This window comes from Perognathus longimembris, chromosome 17 (genome assembly GCF_023159225.1).
Source record: "Perognathus longimembris pacificus isolate PPM17 chromosome 17, ASM2315922v1, whole genome shotgun sequence".
Lineage (NCBI taxonomy): Eukaryota > Metazoa > Chordata > Mammalia > Rodentia > Heteromyidae > Perognathus > Perognathus longimembris.
Genome location: NC_063177.1, coordinates 16,509,191 through 16,536,800, shown reverse-complemented (window position 1 = coordinate 16,536,800; position 27,610 = coordinate 16,509,191). Strand labels below are relative to the sequence as shown.

Sequence of the window (27,610 nt, the reverse complement as noted above, 5' to 3'; positions counted from 1 at the left end):
GGCAGGAGGATCTGTTTGAAGCCAGTCTGAGCTATATAGTGAGACCCTGTGTCAATGTACACAAATAAAGAGTGACTCCTAGCTGGGCATCAGTGGCTCATACCTGCAATCCTAGATACTCAGGAGGCTGAGCTATAAGGATTGCAGTGGAAAGCCAGCCTAGGCAGAAAAGTCCATGAAACTCTTATCTCCAATTAACCACAAAAAGCTGGAAGTGGTGCTGTAGCTCAAGTGGTAGAGCACTAGCCTTGAGCACAAGAGCTCAGGGACAGTGCCCAGGCCCAGAGTTCAAGGCCCAGGACTGACAAAAGAAAAAAAAAGAAGGAAAAAAAAAGAATGAGTCCTTCCAGGTTAACATTTAGGAGGGCCTCCAGGAGCCCAGGGGGACAGATGGGGACAGCCTGGGCACATGGTATCACATAGGCTATCACAAAGGAGAATTTGCTGCGGATTGCCAACTCCCTGCACAGCACACTCATTCACACTCATTCTCTCTGAGCCCAGACCCTACAGCCCATCCTCGTCCTGGGAGAAGCCTTTCTGGCCCGCCCCCACCCCCACTGCCCCAACATCCTCAGAGCTGAGCTCAGGCTTCCAGGGGGCTCTTATGGGCTGTGGAGTGCTGAGTGATTAGCTAGGTGAGGAGTAAACATTTGCTAAGTGGGATTCTGGCTCCCTGGTAATGATTGAGCCTGGCAGGAGGGGGAAGGGAGAAGATGGAGTTCAGGGGAGTGGCCCTGCGGATTCCTGGTAGTCCTGAGAAGCAGGTATGTGTGGAAAAGGCCAGGGGATGGGGGAAGCCAGGAGTGCAGGCTGCAGAGACTAAATGATTATGGAAAGCATTCCGAGCTTGGAAGCAGCAGGTGTCTGGGAATGGGACTCTGGCCCAGGCAGATTTCCAGCAAGCGTTCCAGCTTGCTGGCACAGAGGATTTGGCTGAAAACAGGAGGCAAGTGGCAATGATGAAACCCTCTGTTGAGAGATAGTGGTAAGGGTGCCACAAGGGGGGTCATGTGCTTGTAGAGAGGCTGGGGAGGGGGGCGGGGAAGAGCGCAAATGGCAGAACCACACATTCCTTTTACTTCCAAGGCAGAGTCCAAGTTTCTGAGTGACACTTGGGCTTCCCCATTGCCAGGCTGGTCTCTCCAAGCCCCAGCAAACAGCATTCTTAGTCTCAAATGGCAGTTGGTTGTAGACACCCTGAAGGGCTCTGCTAGTGAGAGCCCCCAGCTCTCTCCTGGAATCCTCTCTGTGCTCTTCTGTGGCCCACTCCTCATCTTCAGAGACCAGAGAAATGCCACCTCCTAGAAATCCTCTGACTCCCCCAGCCCCAACAAGTTCCTCATTTTGGAGAGATGGGAGTGATAATACAGACATCAGTCCTACACTGGAGACTTGAGTACCTTCCAGGCATGTTGGTACGTGCTTATAATCTGAGCTAGGTGGAGGCAGAGAGCTCTCTGAGGCTGGCCCTGGGCAAAAGCAAGACCTTACTTGGAAAATAGCTAAGGCAAATAAAGGATGTAGGCCTGGTTCAAGCAGTAGAGCATCTGCCTAGCAAGCTTGAGTCCTTGAGTTCAAACACTAATACTGTCAAAGAAAAAAAAGAGAGAGGAAGGGAAATTCTGAGCAACTTTTAGAGCCATGTCACATGGGAGCCTTGGGCCAGTATTTGTTGAGCATAGCAGAGGTCCAAGTTCTGTGGTCATGGGAGATTGTGTGGAGTGATTCTGAGACCACCGGGGCCAGCTAGCACCTCCATTTGGGTTGCCTGTATCCCCATCATCCTAGAGCAGAGGACTGCCTTGGAGGAGGGAAAGGAAAAGGATATAGGAGGGAAGATTCTTTCTGGGGCTCTCAAAAAGTCTTCAGTTGGGCTGGAGGAGTGGTTCAAGTGGTAGAGCACTTGTCTAACAGTCAGAGGGCCTTAAGTTTAAACCCCAGTCTTCCCCTTGAAACAGACAATAAAAAAATTATAATTAGTCAGAAAGTATGAGCAAAGATGACAGGGCACAGGTCTCAGTAGGAGCAGACAGGTGACTTCAAACCCCAGGAGGATAGGGTATGCATTGTTCTGAGTACCCTGCTCTTGGATGACTCAGACGCAGCTAGATCTGGTGAACAGAAGCTCAGAGTAGACCTGATTTGTCAACTTGTTTTTATATTTGGGCAGTGGTGTCATCATACCTGTGTGGCCTAGGAGCTGCTGAGTGACAAGCAATGTTATCTTCAACCCAGCTGCTTTCATTCCTCCTCCCTCCTAGAGGAGAAATCTACTAAAAATACACCCAGCTACCAGGGCCTGGCTGCTGGGCCTGTAATGACAGTGGGCAGTCAGAGGCTGTGCTGGACTGGACAGAAACAGGCTTTATGAGACATTAACATTTTTCCTCCTGACATTTTACTTCTATGATATAGGACTTACTAAGTCTTTAAAAAAATTTAATAAACTGCTTAGACGTTTGATTTTCCCACTGAGAGCTTTGCTGTGTGAGGTTGGAAATGAAATCAACAACCTAACAACCTCCTTGATTCTAAGGGATAGCTATGACAGGGCACCGGCCTAGGTCAGAGCAGGAAGACTGCTGGAAGCCATAGCAAGTCCAAGCTGTTTTGTCCTGCTGTCACTAGGTCCCCTCTGGTGAATGTCCAGAGCTTGACAGTGAAATCAGCCCTCAACTTCTGGCTGATTTCACTACCAGAGCAACAGACACAGCCTCCAGGGTCTGTCTGCTACTGTCCCAGCCAGTCCCTGGCTTCCTGGAAAACCCTAGGCCGCAGGAACTGGCTGTTCCCTTCCAGCCTCCTGAGAATCAATAACTCAGCAGCTGCTGCTGAGGCTCATGGGAACAGACCAGAAGGATCCAGGACCAGTCTGCTGTGGAGATAGAGATGGTGCCGACCCAGTACAGCTAGAATGTGGGAAGTGAATCATGTTCTGCTGAAGATCGATGGAAGAGAGAACAACTTGTGTGTGTGTGCGCGCGCGTGTGCATGCACGCGTACACACACATGCATACCTGCTCTTGTGGGTCCCTGTGAGTCATGGTGCCCCTGCCCCCTACGGTTCCTTCTGCCAACAAGTATGCTGTGTTCTTAGATCTGTGCCTGGCCAGGCTCGCCCACCCCACCCAAGCCCAGGATCTGCCACCCCATCAGGAATGCGGGGTTAGGAAATGAAAAACAGGTTCTTGTCCAAGAAAAAAAAATTTATTATTATTTTTCTCTCTTAATTGGATTCAGTGTTTCTCACTCCTCACACACATTCTCTCTGGTGGAGAACTCAGGTTTGTGCAAAGCGCAAAAAGAGACTGTGCTTGCCTGGGCCCCTAGCTAGCAGCCCCTCTCCCCTGATGGGGCTTGTCTGCTAGGTTCCCTGCATCCCAGCTCCTGACCTCTGAGTTTAGCCCTCTGACCTCTGCCTATCCCCAGCTATCTCCAGAGGGCCAGGAGAGAGGAGGCATCTATAATGCAGGAGATAGTTCTTGAAAAGCCCTCATCCTTTTCCTGATGTTAAGGCCAACTCATGGTGCCCTGCTTCCAAGCCCTTGCCAAGTCACCCACCAAACAGCCTCAGGTTAAAACTCAGCAGCTGAGCCATGCTCCCGGCCTGGGCTTCCACTTAGTCTCTCTGGCCTGTCTTGACCATCACTTGCAAAATGCTAGAATGAAGACACTGTCCAACCCGTTGGACTAACACTGTGGATGCTGCCTTGCCTGCTGGCTTACAAATCCCCAAGTCCCATCCCTCTCCTTCTGTCTAGATGGCCCCAGCACCTGGCTCCCTGACATCCAACACGCTGCTTCCCACGTGTCATCCTGACTCCCACAGCTTCTACAGTAGGGGTGATGGGGTGCTTCAGGGCGCCAGACAAGCTTGTGTTTGCATATAAAAACAAGGTGATGTTCTAAATGTCTAAGAATATTGGTCCCCTGAAGTGATTCTCACTGCCTCCCCTTTCTCCCTAACCCTTATCAGTGTTATCTTGCCCCTAGCCCTGATTAAGCCCAGCTTACCTAGGGACTATTGTTGCCAGGCTGGGATTCTAGGCAAAAATTCTATCGTTTATTTCTTGCTAGAAATCACCAGTACAATCCTTATAGTTTATAAACATGATAAGACATACAGTTTGGTAACGGAGTGGCTGGGGGAGGGGCAGAGAACCTGTGCATTTTGTATGTATATATATATAGAGATAGATGTGGAGCGTGTGTGTGTGTATATATATGTATATATATATATAAGTGGACATAGGTATAAAACTGCACCTTCTGTGAGAATCTCATTGCATGTGATAATTCTAGATTTCAGCCTCTGATGGTCTTTCCTTTGGTAATTGGTTCTTGGACCCCAGCAATTGAACCTGGGTCTGCCAGGGTTGCCTGAGACATCAGGAATGAGAGGTGTTTCCCCCCTCTCCTCCCCGAGGGAGGGGTCGAAGGTGACATAGCGCTAGATTCAGGGCCAGTTGATTAAGTGGCCTCAGGAAAGGGCTAGGATGCCACCTGCTTGAGTGTTCCCAGACTGCTGGTCGACCCAGCTGGCTCTGGGCGAGCCTTGTGTGTTCTGAATCCTGCTTCCTCCAAGAACGGCGGGGCCCTTCCCATGATCTCTCAAATGGTTGAGATTCCACAGAGCCCAGCTCCCTGGAGAGGAGCTTGTCCCATCACTGCGAATGAAGGATTCACTTCCTGTGCCATGTTGGAGCGGACACTGTCCAGGGGTGCTTGGCTGAGCCTGGCTGGGGCTGCTGGGTGAGATGTGCTAATCCCCTCCCGTCTATAGCTGTACACTGGGATTTATATTCCACCGGGGAGGGTCCAGATAGCAGCTGAAGGCTCTATCAGCCTTTTCCTGAAACCCAGCAGATCCTCCGCTTATAAAAAAGAAAAGAAAAGAAATTCTGTTCCTTGATGGACATGTGGCAGTGCTGGGTGCTAGTGCCCGGAGTCCTCAGCGAAGAGTCACTGCCAGCCCCAGTATCCAAGCCAGGAGTGAGGCCCCCAGGGAAATGCCCGAGGAAGCCTGCAGCACCCCACTGGGGGCACGGATGAGGGTCCTGCGGGCACATTTGCCCTTCCTTTTGGGTCGTGCTGTGGGCATGAGATCAAAGCCAAACTTGTGCTGGTAGTCGGGGGCATAGTCCTGCAGCTCGTGGGGCTGCTTGCCAGCGCCCGTCTTCGAGATCTGGTTTCGGTTCCTGTGGCTGGTACAGTTCTTCCCTGGCTTCTTGGAGCCTGACCTGGAGCCGGGAAGATGGCCATGCGGATGGCCCCTGTCCCTGGTGGGGCCGTGGGGTAGGTGGTGCTCTTTGCGAGCAGCCCTGTCGGTGGTGGTGAGCGTGTGTGACTTGATCTGGTGTGGGGAGGCTGGCCCTGTGCAGTTCCGGAAGTCCTCGGCCCTCAGCAGCTTCAGGTCCTGGCCTTGCCTCAGCTCCGGGGTGGCACAGGGGACGGCAGAGCTGGAGCCTCGGAATCTCCGCAGCCATTCCCACAGGGATAGGGCCCGGCAGCCACAGTCCCAGGTGTTGCCATTGAGGCGAAGGAACTCCAGGGCTGCCAGGGGGGCCAGGCATTCACCTTGCAGCTCTGAGAGGCTGTTGTTGAAGAGGAATAGGGTGGTCAGCCTGTGGAGGTCATGGAAAGCCTTGTGGTGGACCCACTGCAGCTGATTCTCATGCAACAGCAGCCGATCCAGGTTGACCAGGCCCCGGAATGGGCCCTGGCCTAGGCTCCACAGCTTGTTGCCATGGAGAAACAAGTGGCTGAGGTTGACCAGGTCCACAAAGATGTCATCCTGGAGGTACTCAATGTGGTTTTCCTGCAAGTAGAGGTACTGCAGGCTGTGCAGGCCTCCAAAGATGCCCGCAGGCAGGGCACTAAGCCCACACTTATAGAGGTAGAGGGCATGAAGTTTCACCAGGCCCTGGAAAGTCTCGGGTGCCAGTGTCCGCAGCTGCCGGTTGTCACCGAGGTCCAGTTCCTCCAGGTGCACAAAGCCCTCAAAGGTGTTGGGGTCGATGAAGGTGATGTTGTTGGAGTAGATCCACAGGGTGACCATGGCGGGACTGAAATGGCCTTGCTGCAGGAGGGTGATGCGATTGTTCTGCAGGAAGATGCGCTCGCTCTCTTCGGGGATGCCCTCTGGGATGGCAGCAAAGTTGTGTGCCTGGCAACTGACAGTCATGGGCGCTGGGTAGCACACACAGTCCCGCGGGCAGCCGCCACCCAGGGGAAGCTCCCCAGCCAGCAGCAGCAGCAGCAGTTCCACACAGCACCCTGGCAGGGAGAGAGACAGCACAGCCAGTCAGGGTCTGCCTGGGGATTGGGGAGACAGACAGGTCAGGAGGGTGGGATGGGGACTGGCATATGGCCCTCCTGGGGGGGGGGGCGGTGTCTGTTCTTGACTGTACTGTAGCATGCATCTCTTAGGCTGGAAGGTAAATTTGGGGTAGAGGCCCTGATCACCCCAATATCTCCTTAGCTCTGCCCCTAAAGCCTCTTCAGCTCTACTTCTCAGCAGTGGTGCTTCACCTCTTCATCTTTGTCAGCTCTGCTGCTGTGAGGGCCACACTTATGGACCCAAATGGTCAGCCTCCGGCTCTGATCCCAGCTCTGCCACTTGCTTGCCATTATCTACCAGATAGTAGTTCTGACAAAGTAAATATAGTATCAGGAGTCCTGAGGAATCATCTTATCTAAACTATTCCAAATAAATCTGGGCACTGTGGTGGCTCATACCTGTAACCTAGCTACTCAAGAGGCTGAGATCTGAGGATCAAGGCCAAAGTCAGACTACGCAGGAAAGTCCTAGATTCTTAGCTCCAATTCACCAGCAAAAAGCTGGACTCTTGTGTGGTAGAGCACCAGCCTTGCGTGAAAAAGCCAAGCAAGAGTGCAAAGCCCTAAGTTAAAGCCCCATTTCTAGCACACACACAAAAATATTCCCAGTAACAAGCAAAGCATACATGAATGACACCAAAGTGTACTTCAGTGAAGTCTCATTTAGGGCTGACTTAGTGGTGGAGTGCTTCCCTAGCATGCATGAAGCCTGGGGTTCGATTCCTCAGTACCACATAAACAGAAAAAGCCAGAAGTGGCACTATGGCTAAAAAGGTAGAGTGAGGAAAAAAAAAGGCCTCATTTACATTGTCTTCTATATCTTTAAATATGCAACACCCCTTCTGTGTCTCAGTCTCCTTATTTCTAAAATCCACACAGCGGTAACTCTCCCTCACTGAGCTGGACAGTTGTATGGGGAGGGAATGGTGTGGCACCAGGGCTGATTATGAATCTGCTCTGGGGTCCATGAAATTGCCAGATGGAGCAGCCCCCATCCCAAACCACCTTCTGGCCCCCCTCCTCTCTCCCCATCTCACTTGAGCTCCCAGGCCGAAACTGCAAAACCAGGCCTTGCCTCTTGATTGTCCAGAGCATTTCCTCTGTAGCTTCCCTCTAATTGGGCATTAATTAGGCATTCGTTAATGGATCCTTAAAATAATTTATTTTCGGATGTGTCCAGCCTGTGGTCGGGTAATAGCCCCATGCTCATTATCGGAGTAGCCTCATTACAGAAGATCGTCATTACCTGCCTTTCTCCAGGGTCACAGCTGCCCCAAGCAGCCCACCAGGCGCGCCAGGGTGGAGAGGACAGGCTCCAGGCCTGCCGCAACCCACCCTGGAGAGCTGGGCAGCCACCTCCCCTTGCCTACGTTAGCCTCTTGCCCCTTAATCTTCTGGCTTGTTCAGCTAGGCCTCTCGGGATAGCTAAGGCGCCCAGAGCAGCTCAGCTGAGTCTTCTTCCTGCCAGCTGTGTTCAGAGTATTTAGGATGAGAGAAGCTACCCTCCTGGCCCCACCCACCGCCTGGCTCCCACGACTGCGACTGCGTTGGATCCTGGCTGAGCGGGTCTTACCGCCGCTGCTACCCCCTTGCTCCTAGCAGAAACAGCATCATAAAGAAGTGACAGCTCCCAGCTGTTGGGAGTTATGGGCTCCCAGAGAGTGGCAGCTGCTTCCCGTCCCCCATGTAATCACCCAGCTTCTACCCAACGTTTCCAGCACATAAAAATCATCACACATAATTTAGTTTTTGCATAATTGGGTTCAGTTGTGATTTCAGAGCAATTATGACCTCGGTGGTAGTGGCAGCACAGCACAGGCCCCTTTCTGAGGCAGGCCGTGCTCCGTGCGGCCTCCGCGGGGCCTCCCGTCACCCAGCTGCACAGCCTACTGACCAGGCCAAGGCTATGGCCACCTCTAGAACATACCTAGGAGATGTCTCTCTCTCCGCTAGCCTCTCCAGTCCCCACTTTCCATCTCCATTTATCCGGGGTCCCAGCCCTGAAAGAGGAGGCAGGGACAGGATGGAGTAGAAGCCTACATTCCAAATCTCTGTCAGCCTCAAGGAAGCCTGTCCAGGCCTTCCAGCCTCCACATTCAGGCTGGGAGGGCCCAACCTTACTGGCTGCCCCTTTCACAGGGCTGAGCCTCCAGCCTCAGCTTATACCCCTCACCTGTCCCAGTTGCTTTCTTTCAGGAAAGTCTCACCTGCTAGAACCTTCCCCAAGGTGTAACCCCCACCTTGACACTCTGATAGAGCACAGGCTCCTGGTTCAAGGGCATTCCTGGTGCTCTCTGTGCTTAAGGGGACATGGTACGGCTTAAGTTGGGGGTCCTGTGCACATAAAGGCACTTCCCCTTCTCAGTCTGCCACTGTGGAAGGTGGGCTGTGGCAGGCTTAGCACTAATCCCACTCGACATTTGTACAGCTCACTGGAGTTGATAGAGGGCTTCTGTCTGTGCTCCTTTAATCCTCAGTCTACCCTGTGTAGTGGGGCAGGGGACAGCCCTCTCCCATCTTTAGTGTTGCTCTGTACAGCCAGGAGAAGTTAGGGGTCAGTGGGAAGTTGTACCCCTCAGATAGAAAGCAGGTGCCTCTAGGGAATGCCAATATACAGGAAAAACCAGACCGTGAACTCAGTTTAGTAAACAAAACAAAAACAAACAAATGAAAAAGCTCAAGAATGCACTATAGCATTTACAGGAGGCAAGGGTCACATGGCAGAACAGAGCAAAGGCAAAACCAGAGCCAGCCCCTGCCCTCCCTCTCAGAAGGCCACAAGAGGACAAGAGACCCCAGCCAAGTCTTGGTGCAAGGGCCAAGTTCCCTATTATCCCAAGAAAGAACATGGTGTGATGTTAGGGTCTGGGGCAACAAGGCCACAGGGAACATGTGTCGCCGTGGCTTCTGTCCAAAGGCCAGAGAACCATGAAAGGCTCCTTCTGTGGGTGGGGGCTGCTGGGATCTGAGCCTAAGGCAGCTGCTCTCTGTCTTCCAATACTGCCCAGATGCCAGTCTGTGCCAGGAAGGCTGCCCTTCCAGATCCCCCAGCCCCTCCTAATTGGAGGTGGGAGGCTGTCCACTGAGTGCTTCCCTGCCCTGGTAGCTGGTGTCTTCAAGACTCTGGACTCAGTGCTCCAGCCATTCCCACCTACTTCTGTCACCTCTACCTGCACCAGCAGGTGCCAGGTTCTAGACTGTCATCCTGCTGGCATCTTCACTAGGAGGCTGGCACAGCTTTCCCTATGCCCCTGCCATGCAGTTCTTGGAAGCCCTGCCCTGCTGATTGCCTGATTAATGTACTAACAATGAGGCCTGGAGATTTTGCTGTGCATTTGAAGATTGCAAATGATCAGGGCCTCTCCTAAGTAGGGTAGGGGAGGAGGGGTCGGCGCTCAGCCTGAGGAAACTGAAGCAAGCAAGCCAGACCTCCTCCTGCCTTCCTTTTTTGGGTGATGCCCTTTTAGCGACTCCCAGCCTCCCACACGTCTGAGCTCCCCAGCCTTTCTGCAGCCTCATTCATTCCTTTCTCCATTCAATACTTACTCCCCCTACCCACCCCACCCCCAACTTCTGGAGTCCCAGAGAGTCAGCAGTGCCAGTGTGGGGAGGACCCAGTCATGACTCATGTGAATCTTTGCTTGAGGATTCACAATACTAGGCAGGCTGACCAGGTACTGGGACCCAGGATAAACACCTGGGGAGGCAGCATGGGAAGTTGAGGGAGGAGGTGTGAGAATATACCCTGCCACCTCTGTGCCATCTGCACAGAGGTCACCAGGGAATGGCATGCCTTGGGCAGCTCTTCAGTCTCCTGGTGTATGTAATCTGGGAAATGGGGCGGAGAGGGGTCCCTGTCCATGGAGCTGCTTTAGGATTCTGTGGGAGGAGTCTGCTCAGGGCTGAGCATGCCCACCCAGCAAAGAGGCAGAACAGGCAAGAGTTCTAGCACTGTTTTCCCGCCTCCTTCCTGCATACACAACTCTATCTGGGGGGCTGGGGCCATGACGTGGAGCAGAGCTGAGTGACCTGAGCCCAGGGGGCCACCATATCCAGTCCAGATGTGTTTATGTTCATTCCCAGGGGTGGGAAAGAAAAGATACAGGATGCACCGTGTGCAAAGACACTGAGGCAGGAAAGCAGGAAGGAGCCCCCACACTTCACCTGGCCCCTCAAATCAGGCAGAAAGTTGTAGCCTGAGCTCTGTTGGGCAGAGCAGCAACCCGGGGCTGGGGTGGCCAGAGATCGTGACACTGGGACCCACACCAACAGACCCCTGTCCCAGCCCAAAGTCTGATGGCCATTGTAGCACGGTACTAGTTCTTCCCAGCCCCTGGAAGCAAGAAGAGAACGGACCAAGAGGCACCCAATCCAACTGAGCACAGTGGCTGGTTGGGAGCAGCCATCATTTCACAGAGGAGGAAATGGGGCTCCCAGAGGGTCCTGACCAAGCCCCATGGCTGGGGAGCAGGGCAGCGGGGTTTGGCGGGCCAGGCCCCACCCACCCAGCAGATTCCAGATTCCAGCTCCCCAAGGCGTGGGTGCAGCTGACCAGCCCTTTCAGGCCCCAAGGGCCTAGGCTTGCTCATACAGCCTGCTGGCACCGGAGGGGCTGCTCCTTCCCTGTCCTGGGGCTGGCATTCCCATGGCCCCTAAGCAGGTCTAAGGGGGCTCTCTGAGGCTTGGAGACTGGGCAGCTATGTGATCCATCCCTCAGGCTCTGTAGTCCTTCCTCCCCTCCCCCAGCCTGGCCAGAGGCTCTTCTCCAAGCCAATCAATGCTAACCCAATGCTTTCCCTGAGTGGATGATGGCCATGGGCCAGGTGGCTGTGCTCAGGGGGCTGCTGGCGCCTCAGGCCACTTGGCACTTATGCCATTTGTATCCTAAGCATAGGTTGCTTCCTGGTGAGTTCCTCCCTCCCTTCCTCACCCCTCACAGCTTGGCCCAGGGCTGGAGATGAGGAAGCCAGCTCCTCTCATCAAGACTCCCCACTGGACATAGGTGCGCGGGGGAGTAAGGGGGATCGGGGAGAGCAGGGTGGCCAGCATCTTCCTGACCATGGCAGAAAGCAGTAGGAGCAGATCAGCTTTGGAGCTGGAGACACCTGGGTTCAAATCCTGAATCTTCTACCTAAAGTGTTTATCTCCTTACTTGAGGGAGCCTTTCTTTCCTTACCCTGGAAAATGGAGCAATCACTTAAAGCTCCAGTCTGTCCTCTTGATGGCAGACACTGAGATCCCCCCACCTAGCCCACATCTCCATCTGTCAAAAGCAATCGCCATCTATCCAAGCCAGTCACCCATGGCTCACACCTGTAATTCTAACTACTCAAGAGGCTGAGATCTGAGGATCAAGGCTTGACGCCAGCCAGGGCAGGAAAGGACTGTAACCACTAAAAAGCCAGAAGTAGAGGCGTGACTCAAATGGTAGAGCAACAGCCTTGAGGAGGGGGAAAAAAAGCTAAGGGGCAGCACTCAGGTCCTGAATTCAAACCCCAGTACTGGCACACACGTGTGTGTGCACACACACACAACACACACACACACACACACACACACGGCAATCCATCCAAACCAAACTCTGCTCTTCCTCCCACCCTCTAGCCTTCTCCACTTACGTCTTCTCTCTCTTACGTAAGGTGGCTCTTTCATTTTGGCTGCTCAAGCCAAACACTCTGTTCAGACTCTCTATGGCTCCCATCTCACAGTTTGTACCACAGCCTAGAGGCCCCACCTTCTCCATCCCTACTGATCTGCCTGCAGTCTCTCCTACATACCTTAGCCACTCTGCCTCTAGCCTGTGCATGTGCTGTTCCCTCTACCTGGAACCCTTCCCGGAGTGTCTGCTGAGCTCTGCCCAAAGTGCTTCTCAGCACAGACTCTCCTGAGCAGCCTATTTGAAAGGTGTCCCTTCCCAGTTTCACCTTACACCCTCTTCTCACACACAGCACACGTCTATTAACTTTCTGTGTTCTGCTGCTGAGTGCTGACTCTACGAGGACAGGATTGCCTACACACGGCCAGAGCTCAGCAATATTGGCAGGGTGAGGCAGACTACTGTTTGTTTGTTTTTCTTTTTGTACTGGTCCTGGGGCTTGAACTTGGGGCCTAGGTACTGTCCCTGAGCTTTGTTTTTTTCTCAAGGCTAATAATCTATCACTTGAGCCACAGTTCCACTTCCAGCTTTTTGCTGGTTATTTGGGGATAAGTTCCACAGACTTTCCTGTCAAGCTGGCTTCAAACCTTGATCCTCAGATCTCAGCCTCCAGAGTAGCTAGGATTACAGGGTTGAGCCACCAGCATCCAGTCTAGGCATCTTCTTGAGTTCATGGGGTAGAGGAGATTCAAAGGCAATGCTCATAAAACCCTGGGCCCAGGGCCCGGCTCCCTGTAGGTGCTTTCTCATTAATTCTGAGGAGACACAGTGCCTCAAGATGAGAGCAGAGACTTGAAATGGGCCTCTGGATCCATTTTAGGAGAATTCTGGGAAGGAAGACCCAGAGTTGGTTAGGCAGGGGCAAAGGTCCCCTAGGGCAGGCTTTCCAAGATGTGAGACTTTCAGTGCTAAAATAGGGCATTCCCAAACCAACAAGAACAAATCACTGAAAGTGGGGGGGCCAAGATTATGACTCCCCTCAAAACATACACACATACACACAACAACAACTTTGGGGTTCAAGAGAAAGCCATGAGGCATGTGTGTCCTAGGATACCAAACCTGGGCCCACTGTCAGCCAGAGAGGCAGGCTTGGGCCCAGATAGAGCCTGTGTGTAGACATGTGGATGTCTGGGCAGGTGTACATATGTACACACCTGTGTGAATGTGTTCTTGTGTATGTAGAGTGTGCCTACAGGTGCATGCTTATGTGTGCATGTGTGCAAGCCTGTGGAAGTATCTATGTGTGTGTACGTGGCTGCGTGTCTATACACAGGCATGGTGATGCACGTATCTGAGAACATATGTTTACACAGGTAAACATTGGTCTCCAGGTCCTATGGATGGCAGCCCAGCCTTCCCTTGTATCCAGTGGCAGGGCCAGAGACACACACTGTGGGGAGGGAAATGAATCTGTCTTATCCAGCGCACCCTTTCGCTTTGCTTCAGCTCTGCCTCTCCTCCTGACATGCTGAATTATGCACCCACTTCAATTTCTCGGGAGCACTAGGATCACTCTTAGCTGAGAAGTGGGTGGCTCCTTGTTGGAATAACCTTTCAGCTTTCATCTGCCTTGCCTGGTCCCCTGGAACAGGCTGGCCATGAAGGCTGCACTAATTGGGCTGCCAACTTCTCACAGGGCCTTGTGGGAGCAACTTGGGGCTCCCCACGCCCTCCCATCGGGTCCACCGCCTCCTCACTGCCTGGGCTCTGAGCAGGGTAGAGCTGGAGGCTGCATATGGACAACTGTACACCCAGGAACTATCCAGGCTTGTTCCCAGTGGCAGCACGGTGCCGGGGGTGGGGGGGGCATTATACCTGAACAACATGTGGATCAGGAAACCTCTTGAGGCCTCAGTTTCTTCACCCGCAAAGTGGAGTGAGCACCTGCCTTAGTCTGTGAGTGTGGACATTGAGCGAAGTGCCCACTGTGTGGGAGGCCCTGCCTGAGTGATGACAATTGTGTCACTGTGTGGTTAGGCAAAAGGAGCTGCTCCCAGACTGCCTTGGGGCTGTCTCCATCCTCAAAGGGGCTTTGGCTTTCACCCTACCCACCCTGATGTCCCAGGACGCCAGAGCTCTGGAGGATGGAGCTCTCTGCTGGAGCTCTGGACTGTGGGCTCTACCTTCACCTCCTGCCTCCTCCCTAGCTCAGTGCCCTGTTAACTCAATGTGTTTCTTGGTTTGGAGACCCAGTATGTGGGCTCTGGCAATCCAGACTCCCAAAATAAGGACTAGGGATTTTTTTGAGCATCCTCCTTCCCCTGGAGGTTTTTGAACTCTCTCTTCTCCTGCTTGGGCTCCTGTGTAGGCAACTGCCTTTCCCCCTAACTGCCCCACTGTGGACCCACTGCAACCAGACAGATAAGTGATATATCCCCTGTGTGTGTAGAGGGGCGGGGGGGGGGGGCGGGCTTCTATGAGGGTGGCACAGTCCTCGGTGGTAAATGTCTATGGAGTTGCTTGCCTGCTCCACATGGGGCCCCCGGGGCGCTCATGGGCCATGAGGGGGAGGGAGCTGGGTGCAGTGTCTCACACTGAAGATCCTGATACTGGGAAGGGCTGAGCTCTCAGCCACAGGGAACCCCACCTTTGAGAAGCAGGTGCAGAATTCTCTGCCAAGAACTCGTATTCCCAGTCCCCAAAGAGCTATCCTTTCCTGGCAGCCAGTGGGAAGCATTCAAGACTGGCAACCAGGGTACAGAGCACAGCCCAACCCTGTCTATCACCCTGTGGTGCACCTACTGCCCTGCCCTCCTTCATTTCTGTGAGAGTCTGGGCTCTGTAACAGCTGGAGCCACAGCTCCTTCCCTCCTGGGGCCTCCATTCTGAGGAGACAACAAAAAAACGAACCTCAAAATGACAAATTGTAAGTCCTCAGAACTTGAAGGTGTGAAGATTCAGATGAACAAAGGGACTTACTTTCTCTATGTGCTCCTGGAGGGCCTCCCTGAGGAGTGACACCTGAATAAAAACCTAAAGGTAAGAGGCAGAGGAGCAAGAGACTTCTAGGCAATGAGAGGTACAAAGGTTCTAGGGTGGGACTGATCTTGGTGCAGGTAAAGGAGCAGGAGATAAAAGCCAAAAGGTAGGAACCAGGGGTAGGATCTTAAAAGTCACATTAAAGAGTTTAGATCCACATCAGTTTGATAATAAAAATTTGGGGAAAAAAGAGTTTAGATCCAATTCTGAATATGGCAAGACAACACTGAAGGTCCTGAGGTAGGGGTGATGTGGCTGGATAGGAGGAACTTCTCTTAGAGGATGGGTGATGGGCAGCAAGAGGGAGGCCAGGAGACCTGTGATCATTGTCTTTGAGAGATGCTTGGGGTCCTGAGGACAGAGTACTCTCTAGATACAGATGAACCTGTGTGTGCTGAGAGGGACCATAGGTACTTTCCTCATGACTGAGAGGAAGAGGGTAACACTGTGAGACTAAAGGAGCCTAGAAAAACAGGCATGGGGCCAACCAAGAGCTCAGTTTAGGACATGTGGAATCTCACAGAGACATCTAGTTGGTGGCAGCTGGATATATACAACACAGGAGCCCAGAAGTGAGTGGTACACTCAGGAGCCATTGGTATAGAGATGTCTTTTAATCTGTGGGAATGGATGGGGTTGCAGAGGAGAGGCAAGAGGGATCCAAGCCTATATATATGGCAGCACAATAGTTCTGGAGGAGGGCAAAAAAGGGAGAAGCTAGTGAAGGAGGAGGAGTCAGCAAAGGAGGAGTGGCCAGTGAGGTCACAAGCAAACGGGTTGAGCTAGGAAGTATGGCAAATCAGAAAGTGGAGGCTTTCCAGAAGGAGAGAGAAATCAATATGTGAAAGCTGTGGAGAGTTGACATGATGACAGCTAGGTGCCTGGTGGACTTGGCCATGTGGAGGTAAGAGTTGGCTCTGGCAAGTTCATTTCTGGCAGGAATGGTGAGGATAGAAAACATACTAGAATGGACAAAGAGTGACTGAAAGGTAAGGATGGGAAGATGGCCCAGGATCAGCCAGCAAAGGTGAGGGTGTGCTGGAACCACAATGGCTCACAACCACCAAGGCTTGTGTCTCACAGATAATGGGAAGGCTGAAGTTGTCCAAGGAGCCAGGTCAAGTGGAATTGAGCACCTCTGCCCCAGAACACTGCTAGGAAAAAGTTTTGTGGGTGGGATCAATACTAATTTTTTTCTGTGTTTCAGGCAACAAAAACCATCTCTGCTCACACTTCATTGGTTAAAATACAACATGTAGCCCTGTCTGTCAATATTGGGCCCGGAAGACTCCTGTTGGGGGACTGGGAGTAGGGTGTGTGTGGGCATTCAGAGTCCACTCATTCACAAAATATTACCAAGAATAGGGGCAGAGAAATGAGGGAGACCCTGGAGGGGTGTGGGCTGAGGGCAGTTATTATCTTCCCTTTTTAAAAAAAAAAACTTTTTTTCAAATCATAGTTTTTATCTTCAACTGATACATAGTAATTGTGTGTGTATTTATGGGGTACAGTGTGACATTTCAAAACATGTACACAATGTGTAATGATCAGATCAGAGCAATTAGCATATCCATCAACTCCAACATTTATCATTTCTTTGTCTTGGGAACATTCAAAATTCTACTAGCTATTTTGAAATATACAATTAATTGCCAACCACCGCTCTCCTACTGTGCTATAGAACATTTGAAGTTACTCCTCCTATCCAGCTGCACCCCTGCACACATTAACCATCTTCTTTCCATCCCCCATCTCCTCTCACTGTTTGTTTTTGGGTGTTTTTTTTTTTTTTAGAAGAAGAAATAGAGTCTGTTTGCTTGCCAATGAGCATGATTCATCAGAAGGAGAGAAGAGAGAGAGAGAAAGAGAGAGAGAGAGAGAGAGAGAGAGAGAAGCCGTAGGTGGGAGGGGGCAGAAGAAGATGGGACCTAGGGCTGAGAAGGAACACCTGTTTGGCTGTAACTGGGGACTATGTTATACATGGAGAAGGCGATATAATTGGACTGGGATGGGCTATTTTCTCTCTAGAGAGGTCCTTGGCTGAGCATGGAGGTAGATGAGAGAGAGGGTCTGAAAGAGACAGAAGAGGTAGGCCTCTTGCATCATTTAAGCCGGTTATCCTGGTCACCTCAGGGTCCTCTATGGCTCTAGCTGCTGCCTAGCTCTGGGGCTTTTACCAGCAATATTAGCTACTCAGGTGTGGCAAAGAGGCAAGGAAAGGTAGCCCAAGGGTGAGGTTTCTAGGTGAGGCCAGAGAGTTAAGAAAGGACAAGGAAGTTGAAAGTGTTTGCAAGCAAGGGTTTCTAATCCCACAGACACATCTTCTACCCAAATTCTCACTTCCTGCTGGATGCCCAGTGTAGTCCCTCACAGTAGACTTTTCCATTCTCCCTGCACATTTTCTCCTCTGATCCTTCCATGGCATCTTTCCTGTCTGGCCCCTTGTGACAGACACCTGTGGAGCCCAGCTGAGCATCGCAGGTCAGGTCCTCGGCTTCCAATTTCCCCCCATCTTTCCCACTGGCTGGAGCATGGTGTATTTGCCAAGGGTCTACCTCTGCCAGTCCTTGAAATCAGCCTTGGGAGATTTGGCCCAGGGAGCACTTCACATGAGTTTCCCACATGTTCCTAGGTCTTTTTTTCACTTATCAGGTTATCCCTTTAAAGTCATTCATCATTGTGTACTTTGATTTTAAAATAATAGTTGCTGGCAGAAAGAAATGTGAAAAGTATTGAAGCAAAAAGGAAGAGATACTACTATATTCCCATTATTACCCTTGACAGCCATCGACAGGGCCTTGCTATGCCTTCTTTCAACGCTTCCTTCATTTATATAGGGCAATATAAAAATTAAATAAAATTTTATTTCAAGAAATAAAGTTGAGTTCATACTATATATGCGGCTCTGTGTCCCGCATTATCTGCTTTAACCATTCCATTCCATCAGCTGTCCTGTGTTAAGGAAGAAATAGGAGCCCAGCAGGCAGAGGAGCCCCACCTCCAGTGCAGTGCCATGTAATGGGGAGCTTGGCTCTCATCCGCCAGCCATGACCATATAAAATTGCACCCTTACAGCTGGGTGCCAATGGCTCACATCTGTAATCCTAGCTACTCAGATGGCTAAGATCTGAGGATTGCGGTTCAAAGCCATCCCAGGCAGACAAGCCCATGAGATTCTTATCTCCAATTAACTAGCAAAAGCTGGAAGTGGAGCTGTGGTTCTAGTGGTAGAGCACCAGCCCTGAGTGGAAAAAGCTGAGGGACAGTGCCTAGGCTCTCTGAGTACCTGTCTCAGTACCTGTGCACACATGCGTGCATGCACACATGCACACACACACACACACACACACACACACACACACACACACCACATCTAAAAAGCGGAGGAGGAAGAGGTCTAGGGAGCTGTGAGAACTGTGAGGTGTATGGGAACAAGGCTCTAAGAGTTTGAAGGTGGAATTGCAGCCAGGAGAAACAGCAAACGCAGAGGGCTTGAGGCCAGAGGCAACACTTGGTTAACAGAAAGAAAAATATGTGGTAACAGGCATGATTTTGAGAGACTGTAGAGGATCCCACTGTGTGGATAAAAGTTATAATTTATTTATCTGTGAAACATTTAGATTGTCTCTCATTTTTCACTGTTATAAATTATCATGACAAAAATCAGTAATTCTAGTTGCCTTCTGGGAGGGCTGCTGAGAAGCCAGGGGACTTAGGGTGAGGGAACTGTCACTGCATACCTGTCGGGGACTTTTGATTTATCACCATGTGGCTATGGTAACACATGCTAAGTGCTACCTGGGCCAATGTGAGAGTCAGTTAAATGAAAATAACTAAATAACACTGAGATGAACATCTCTGTGCACACAGCTTTGTTCAAGTTCCCATCCTTTTCTTAGATCAGATTATTGAATCCAAGTCTTTTTTTTGGGGGGGGGGTCGGTCATGGGGCCAAAGTCCTCTTGATGAACTGACAAGTTACCTTCTAGAAGCTTTAGCTCACAAAGCCTTTAGTACTACACCTAGGAGGTCACCAGCCTTGGGGGTGGGGGGGGGCGTTCAGAGATCTAGTCCTTTCCTCTGCTTTCCCAGACAGATTGGGAGCTACCCAGAGACAGACTTCTATCTGTCTGTCTGAGATAGTGGGGGAACTTCGGGGGATTCACATGGGTTAAAACCTACTGGGGCACTCACATACACTCTGTGAACATTCCCTCCCCCAAATTATTATGCAGATATTCACATCCCTATTTTACCATTGAGAAAACAAATGTGGTTCAATAAGCTAGTGATTCACCCAAGATGGTGGAGCCAGGATTCAAATAAGACAGATTTGGTATCCGGTGATGTGAGGAGAGATGGCTCTGCTTTGCAGCTACTGCTCATTCAGAAACTCTCCCAGCAGCACCCTCTCCAGTTTCCCAGCATGCATCCCCCTCACGCCCCATGGGCTGTGTCCTTGCCCCCTTGAGGATCACTTTGCCTCTACCCCATCTCTACTATTTATTCCTCTCCTGGAGCTTCACAGGCAGGAGGCCTGGGAAATGGACAAGGCAGAGGGAGAAGGAAGTGGAAATTCTGTGTAATACCCTCGTCTGTATCACAAAACTTGTCTTAAGTGCCAGCCCCAGGGATTTGCTGGAGTTGGTGCGACAGAGGTGGGGCTGAAGGTCAGATTAAATTGGACTAGTAACCCCCAGAGGGATACTTGAAAGAGGTTGCTAAAGAAAGAGTTTCCGGCAGGGAGGGATGGAGTCCACGGAGACAGGCAGCAGGCAGAGCACAGCCAGGCCAGCCAGGCCAGCCTTGTTTGGCAGGGCTTGGTGGTGACAGGTCTGGGTTCACAGGAAACCTGAAATCTTGCCTCCCCCCCTCCCCAGTAATGAGTTGGTATAAAAATGGATCTTGAATAAAATTGTCTACAGTTTTCAAATTTCAAACTGCATTAGTCAAAATATATCAAATTTCCATGTACTGGCTTACCACCTGCTCAAAATCAGATCCCTTTACAGCTGGAATATATTGAAATATGAATCATGCCCAGAGAGGCACAGGGAACAAAAGCGGAGGGTTAGGTCCTATCTGAATGTGCAGTGGGCAGGCTGGAACCCAGGGCTCCTTTGGGTTCTCACCACCCTTCACCCCACAAATGGCTTCTTGAGTTTCCTAGGTTGCCCAACCTCCTCAGCCACTTCCAATATTACATTCCTAACTCAAACATCTATACTCTGGGAAATCTATGCCACACAAGGCTGAACATAATCATTCCATGTCTTCCAGACATTCATGAACACCTACGATGTGCTGGTGTCCAGACTTCTCCCAGAGGCAGATCTGTAATCCTATGATTATGCCAAATGATGACTGTTTGTCCTCACTGGCTTACCTTCCTGAGTACTGGACATACCACTCCATACTGATGTTTCCATGTGGATGTCTAACAAGCAGTTCACGCCCACCATGACCTCAGCTATTTCCCCATCCCAGAAGGGGACACTGCCATTCAGAAACAGAAGTGCTAGTTTCCATTACTCCTTTCCTTCATTTTCTTTTCCTTTGATCTCCTAAGTCCTATTGGTTCCACTTTCAAAATATATATCCTTAATTTACATCACTTCATCTCTACCCCTTCCCACCTTATCTTAGGCCACTGTTACTTCTCCTCTGGGTCCTGCCATGGTCTCCCTAACAAGTGATCACCTGTGTCTGTTTCTGTCCCATCACCACCCACAGCTGGAGGACCTTCAAAACCAGTGAAGTGCCAGTGCCAGGTACAGGCTCATGCCTGTAATCCTAGCTACTCAGGAGGCTGATATCTGAGGATCATGGCTCAAAGCCAGCCTAGGCAGGAAAGTCTGTGAAGCTCTTATCTCCAATTATCCACCAGAAAAATGGGAAGTGGCTCTGTGGCTCAAAGTGGTGGAGCACTAGCCTTGAGCAAATGAGCTCAGGGGTAGTGCCCAGGATTACCAAAAACAAAAAACAAACTAGTTAATTTCAGGGCTGGGGGTACAGCTCAGTGGTACAGTGCTTGCCCTGTATGTGTAAGGCCCTGGGTTTGATCCCCAGCACTACAAAAACAAAACAAAACAGTAAGTAAAATCCGGTTGCTTTTCTGCCCGAAATCTTCCAGTGGCTTCTCGAAGCTCCAGAACAAAATAGAATCTGTTATCAACCCACAGAGCCTCATGATCTGCAGAATACCTCTCCAGCACTGTCCTGTGCCACCCTCCTTACTGCAACCACACTGACCCTCTGCTCCTAGGCCACAGAAAATCTAGTCTTGCCTTGAAGGTTTTGCTTTATGGTAAGCCTACAAATACTATAGATAAATACCATGAAATTTACCATTTTAAAGCACACAATTCAGTGGCATGAAGCACACTCATAATCTTGCACAATTATGAACACTATCAGGTTCTAGAAAATTTCAATCACCCCAAATGGAGCTGCCATACCTATTAGTAGTCACTCTTCATTTTTCCTCCCTCTGCCTCCTCTGCCTCCCTCTGCATCTGTGAACCTACCAGCTGTCTTTGTGGACTTGCCTGTTCTGGGTAGTCATTAGAAGTGGAATCATACAATGCTTGACTCAAAGTTTTAGCCCTGGCTGCTCCTACGTGGCCAGGAAGGTCCTTGACAGGACTATGTCCTTCTTTACAGTCAGGTCTCAGATCCAGGCATCTCCTACCTGTCTATAAATGCTCTCCCCCGCCCCTCCAACTCATTCCACTTATTCCCCTTTCAGCACTCAACATGCTCTAAAAGTACCTCGTTTGTTTGCTTATGGGTTTATTGTCTTTCTCCATGTTTCCTTGCTCCCTGTGGTATCTCCAGCATCCAGGACCATGCTAAGCACCTGGGAGGCCCTCACTATTATTTGTGGACTGAATGAGCCAGTACATACATTATCCATTGTGAAGCAAACCCCAGTTGGCATTGGAGGGGTGGAGGGATTTCCAAGTGGAAGGAAACGGAGGGGTCAAAGACCTGAGGCATGAGGGAGCATGTGCCCTTAGGAATCATGGGGCACTCCTCCTCTACAATTTATCCCAACTGTTTCATTTACTTCCCACAGAAAGTATATATAGTGATGAGGAAAGACAGAATGGCATCTTACTTAGCTTTTTTGCTCAAGGCTGTTGTTTTACCACGAGAGCCACACCTCTACTTCTGGCTTTCTGCTGGTTAATTGGAGATGAGAGTCTCATGGGCTTTTCTGCCTAAGCTGGCTTGGAACCCCAATCCTCCTTTCTCAGCTTCCTGAATAGGATTACAGGCATGAGCCACCAATACCTGACTGGAGTCTCTTTTGTGTGCTTGTTTGTTTCTTCTTCTTCTTCTTCTTCTTCTTCTTCTTCTTCTTCTTCTTCTTCTTCTTCTTCTTCTTCTTCTTCTTCTTCCTCTTCTTCTTCTCTATTGCCCTCCACATCCTGATTCTAGCACATATAAATACCTTGCAGACACAAAGAAAAAATGACTTGCTCCTATTGCTCTTATTTTGAATCATTCTGCAAGCACTTTTGAGATATGAAGGTGGAGAGGGAGAGGAGACAAGGTATATTACAGACAACTGTCAACTGTATTTCAAGGCTCAGGAAGGGTCCTTCCCTTTGAACTCCTGGAAAGGAAGCTGAACCAGAAAAGACTGCTTCCACCCCATCTCCCAGTCCCTATTAGCTCTCTCTTATCTTTCTGGGCTGAGCCTAAGGGCCCTGGGCGCTATCTGTCTGAGCCCTGTCCTTCATTTCTCTTGATTGAATCAGGTCTCTGGCTGGACCAGGCCCTGTGGCTCTGGAAGTCCACCAGAGCTCCCTGGGGGAGAGGCCCTGCCCCAAAGCCAGGAGTCTCAGAAGGGCAAATTCAATTGTGTGTAAGTGTGAACCATTAACCTGTCTGTGGACTGTGGAACCCACACATTGCTCCCTTCTGTCATCTGGGTCTGCCCAGGCCACTTATTCTGGATCCCCAGCCCTGTCACCTCTCAGGTTCCCATTGCCTCTTGGTTGTCCCGTCTCCCCTGTTCCTCTTCTATTCATGGGTCCCATCACTCTGGTCTCTGGGATCAGAATGGAGTTTAAGCTAAGAAAGAAAACAAACTCATAGAGAATTGGCCGATTCTCAGAGGCAAGCCAAACTCCTGGCCCTTCTTACCCAGCAAGCTCTGGTGCAATTTCATGGGGAAAAGGGCACCAGATATAGGTGGGGACTTTTGAGTGGGAAATTCTGGGGTCTCAAGTACCTGACACATATATAGATAGCTGTGGTGCCCAGGACAGTTGAGATGTGGCTATTCCAAAGAGTATATAAAAAAGAATGCAAAAGCCAGTGCTGGTGGCTGACGCCTCTGATCCTAGCTATTCAGGAGGCTGAGATCTGAGGATCCCAGTTCAATGCTGCAGAGCTCATGGACAGTAACCAGGCCCAGAGTTCAAGCCCCATGACCAATGACAACAACAAAAAAGTTTAAACTACATGTAGCTCATCTTCCTATTGGACAGAGCTAGTCCTGACTGAGAAACACCCTCCAGGGCTGGTCTCCTTAGACCCATGGATTTATTGTCTTTGGCATGGGGAACATGGAAGAGGAAATTAGACTTGAAATGTCTTTAAGGGCCTCCATAAGCCCTGGAGGCTGGTGATTCCCTCTAGGTGGATGGATGGGAGGTCTTGGGAGATGGGAAGGGGCCTGGAGTTGAAAGGCTTTGCTGACATTCCTTCTTCCCTCCAGCACCGGTGGGTGGAGCCTGGGCACGGTTGCTCTGTGGTGGACAGACCTCATGGCACTGTAGTGGGTGGTGCTGGCATGTGGACAGCAGCTACAAGGCAGGGACATAACCAGGGGTTTGAGTGCCCAGGAGGCGGCTCTGGTAGAGAGCAAACAGAGCCCAGGAATATCAGTCACAGAGGTGAGGAGAAGGGACGGAGGAGAGGGAGAAAGAAAATGAATAAAGGAAATCTGGGTTCTGGTGGCTCATTCCAAGAGTCCTAGCTATTCAGGAGGCTGAAACCTGAGGATTAAATTATGGTTCAAAGGGCTGGGAATATGGCCTAGTGGCAAGAGTGTTTGCCTCCTACACATGAAGCTCTCGGTTCGATTCCCCAGCACCACATAAATGGAAAACGGCCAGAAGGGGCCCTGTGGCTCAGGTGGCAGAGTGCTAGCCTTGAGCGGGAAGAAGCCAGGGACAGTGCTCAGGCCCTGAGTCCAAGGCCCAGGACTGGCCAAAAAAAACACAACAAAGAAATTATAGTTCAAAGTCAGGCCAGAGGGGCTGGGGATATGGCCTAGTAGCAAGAGTGCCTGCCTCATATACATGAGGCCCTGGGTTCCATTCCCCAGTACCACATATACAGAAAATGGACAGAAGTGGCGCTGTGGCTCAAGTGGTAGAGTGCTAGCCTTGAGCAAAAAGAAGCCAGGGACAGTGCATAGGCCCTGAGTCCAAGCCCAAGGACTGGCCAAAAAAAAAGAAAAAAAGTCAGGCCAGACAGGAAAGTCCATGAGGCGCTTATCACCAATTAAGCACACACACACACAAAAAAGCTGGAAGTAGAACTGTGGTTCCAGTGGTAGAGTGCTAGCCTTAAGCAAAGAAGTTCAGTGCCCAGGCCCTGAGTTCAAGCTCCAGGACCAGAAAAAAAGGAAAGAAGGAAGGAAGGAAGGAAGGAAGGAAGGAAGGAAGGAAGGAAGGAAGGAAGGAAGGAAGGAAGGAAGGAAGGAAGGAAGGAAGGGAGGGAGGAAGGAAGGAAAGGAGAGAGGGAGGGAGGAGCTGAGGGTGCAGCTGAAGGAAGCACACTCAATTCCCTGTGTCTGATCCCCAAACAGAAGGGAGAGAGTGGAGAGAGAGAGAGAACAAAGACAGACGCACCCATGAAGGTGGCCTTTGCTGCCAAGACTTGATGAGGTCCCACTAGAAAGAGGCAAAAGCATGCTCACTTGGGGCTGAGGAAATCGATTAGAAGTTCCTGGGCTGCCCGAGGTAAAATGTCCTGGCTCTAGTAGAGAGCTTTGAATAGTGCCATGTGGGACAAACTGGTGGCCTGATGGAGGAGGAGCTGTCCTGGGACTGCTGAGCAGGGCAGGCTGGGGCCACAAGCAGCCTCTTCTCTGATATTCCCAGGAGCATCTGTCAAGGAATTGGGTAGGTGGGAAGTGCTGAGTGGGGTCTGCTCTCAAGGGGTTCACTAACTCTGATGGGCCTGGGATTCTTCCAAGTTTGGCTCTGGTTCTGTCTCCTGATGAAGACCCCTCTGCCCACTCTATGTCCCTTCCCCATAAGCCCCTCTGCCCCCCATCTTTGTGCAGCCCACCCCTCAGGCAACTCTGCTGCTCCGCACCTGGGCTGGGTTTAGCAAGTGGCCACCTGCCTAGGTGGATGACTGCAGCTTCTGCCAGAAAAGGATGACTTGCTTGCGTTCCCTGCTTCAAAGCCTGGGACAACATTTCAAGCTCTTCACTACAGCTCCTGCCTCCCGCTCAAGAATGGGGTGGCTCATTTCCACAGCAGAGATGAGGAACAGATCAGGGCAACTCCGGAGCTAATGAATGAGCCCAGCTTCGACTTAGGTCAGCAACCCCTGCCAACCTCCTCCATCCCCTCTTGATGGCTCATTATTCCAGCATTCCCAGGAGATGGATGGAATTTTTTTCCCCTACCATCACCTAATTACATTCCAACTCAACAGGAGCTGGTGACATGTGTCCAAGCCACACACAAATCCCAGCAAGACTGAAGAGAATATTCCTGCAGAGGATGTGAATGGAGACATTTTCATCTTGAAGTGTGTGTTGAGCTGTTACCTGGGGAGGCCCAGGATTGAGACCCCTCTCCTGTCGAGAGCAAGCTGAGCCCCATGTGTGGGAATGGATAGAAGAAAGCATGAGGCAGCAGTGAGGCAGACACAAGATGCTTCAGCGGGAAGTGAGAGAGAGCTTTTCCTCAGGGCCTGTCACAGGGAGGGGAGGGGACTGTGATCAGAATCTGAGGGGCACACTCCTTCCTGGGAGAGTCTTCTGGTCCTGTCTGTGTGGCCCTGAATCTTGGGGACTTTTGCCCACCTGCTAATAGAGCTAAAGGATACGAATGCTGGGTGGGGCAGATCCTGGATGACAAAGCAAGTCAATTGTCCCCTCTCCTCCCTTCAACCCTCTGTGGTTCCCCAGTGATGTGAACTAGAGCCACTTCAGACCTCTAGTTCACCATCTTAGTTGGCCTTCCAGCATTGCCATTGTGCTCTTCACAGTTTCCTCTCTCATTCTCCTCTGCCTTCCCCTCTCTCTTTCCATAATGGGGTGAGCCCTCACCCCTCCGGCCCTCTGAGCCACTGGCTTCAGACTATCTGCCCTCACCTCTCCGCACCTGAGGGGTTCAGCTCACTTGCTTCCAGCAGGGCTCTGTAGGAAACAGCACAGGATGAGGGGAGCAGGGAAGATTGTGCGGGTGGCAACCCAGAAGCCAGGCCCATCAAGGGCTCTGGGCTACAACTCCAGCTGTTCTGAAGGAAGGGGGAGGGGAGGAGGCACTGGGTTATCGTGTCTTTGGATTTTGCCAGAGGCTGGAATTCTAGATTTTTTTTTTTGTATGCAGTTGGTTGGCATCAAATTCAACAAATAAAGAAAACAAAAACAAAACACTGTGTGGGCCCATACCACTCCACTTGCAGCTTTGGATTCTGCCCAAAGCTGTAGTTGCCCCCAACAGCTGCCTTGCCTGCTTACTGGGCCCCTCGCTTAGCATCCTCAGTCTCCCACTCCCACAATCTACCTCTCTCTAGTGCTCCAGACTCATCTGTTCAACCCAAACCCCTTCCTCACTGATCCCCCCTCCACCCATAGCTACTGACTCTCCCCACCCCTGAATAGGCAAAGTTCTTGAAAGACATTACTCTGAAAAGTCAGCCTACTTCTCCTCTCTTTTTCTCTCTCTTCAAGCCCCATACCTGAGACCCATCACCTTCCCACACAGGAACTCCCGGCCATTCCCAGGCCTAGCTTTCCTCCACTCTCCCTGGGGACAAAGTCCCCTTGAACTCTGTGGATCTCCCCTGATTTCCTTGACACAACTCCTGGATTTGCTCCAGGGTTTGTATAGGAAAAGCAGGACCATCGTGAGTGGATTAATACTTTTCCCTTGTAGGCAAGCTCTTGCTCTCTCAATAACTGGTTTAGTTACCACAAGAGCAGGTTGTGAGAACACTGCCCTCTGTGCTTTGTCTGTCCAGTGTGCCTGCTTGCCCTTCCACTTTCCATCATGAACTGAAGCAACCAAGGCCCTTACCAAAAGCCAACATGGTACAAGCCACTTAGACTTCACAGCCTCCAGAACCATGAGCCCAAATAAACCTATTTTCTTTATAAAGTAACCAGTTTCAAGTATTCTATCATAGCAATAGAAAAAGGGACTAAGTGAGGGATTCACAAAAACCATTTCATGATCTTATGACCATGAATCAAATAGACTCCTCAGAAGTCAGGCACTGGTGTTCCATACCTGTAATCCTAGCTACTCAGAAAGCTGAGATCTGAGGATTGTGGTTCAAAGCCAGACTGGGCAGGAAAGTCTGTGAGACTCTTTTCTCCAATAACCTACTCAGAAAGGCCAGAAGTGACACTGTGGCTCAAATAGT

At 50.9% G+C, this 27,610-nt stretch overlaps 1 protein-coding gene across 1 annotated transcript in view; it reads right to left on the bottom strand.

Moving 5' to 3' along the window:
- Nucleotides 1–3,151: 3,151 nt before the first annotated feature.
- Nucleotides 3,152–27,610, bottom strand: part of Rtn4rl1 (reticulon 4 receptor like 1) — a 76,032-nt gene continuing 51,573 nt past the window's right edge. Inside the window, exon 2 of the mRNA XM_048367303.1 lies at nt 3,152–6,279. Within this exon, the coding sequence (XP_048223260.1) occupies nt 4,955–6,279 (1,325 nt within the window). The 3' untranslated portion in view covers nt 3,152–4,954. The remainder of the gene's footprint in view (nt 6,280–27,610) is intronic.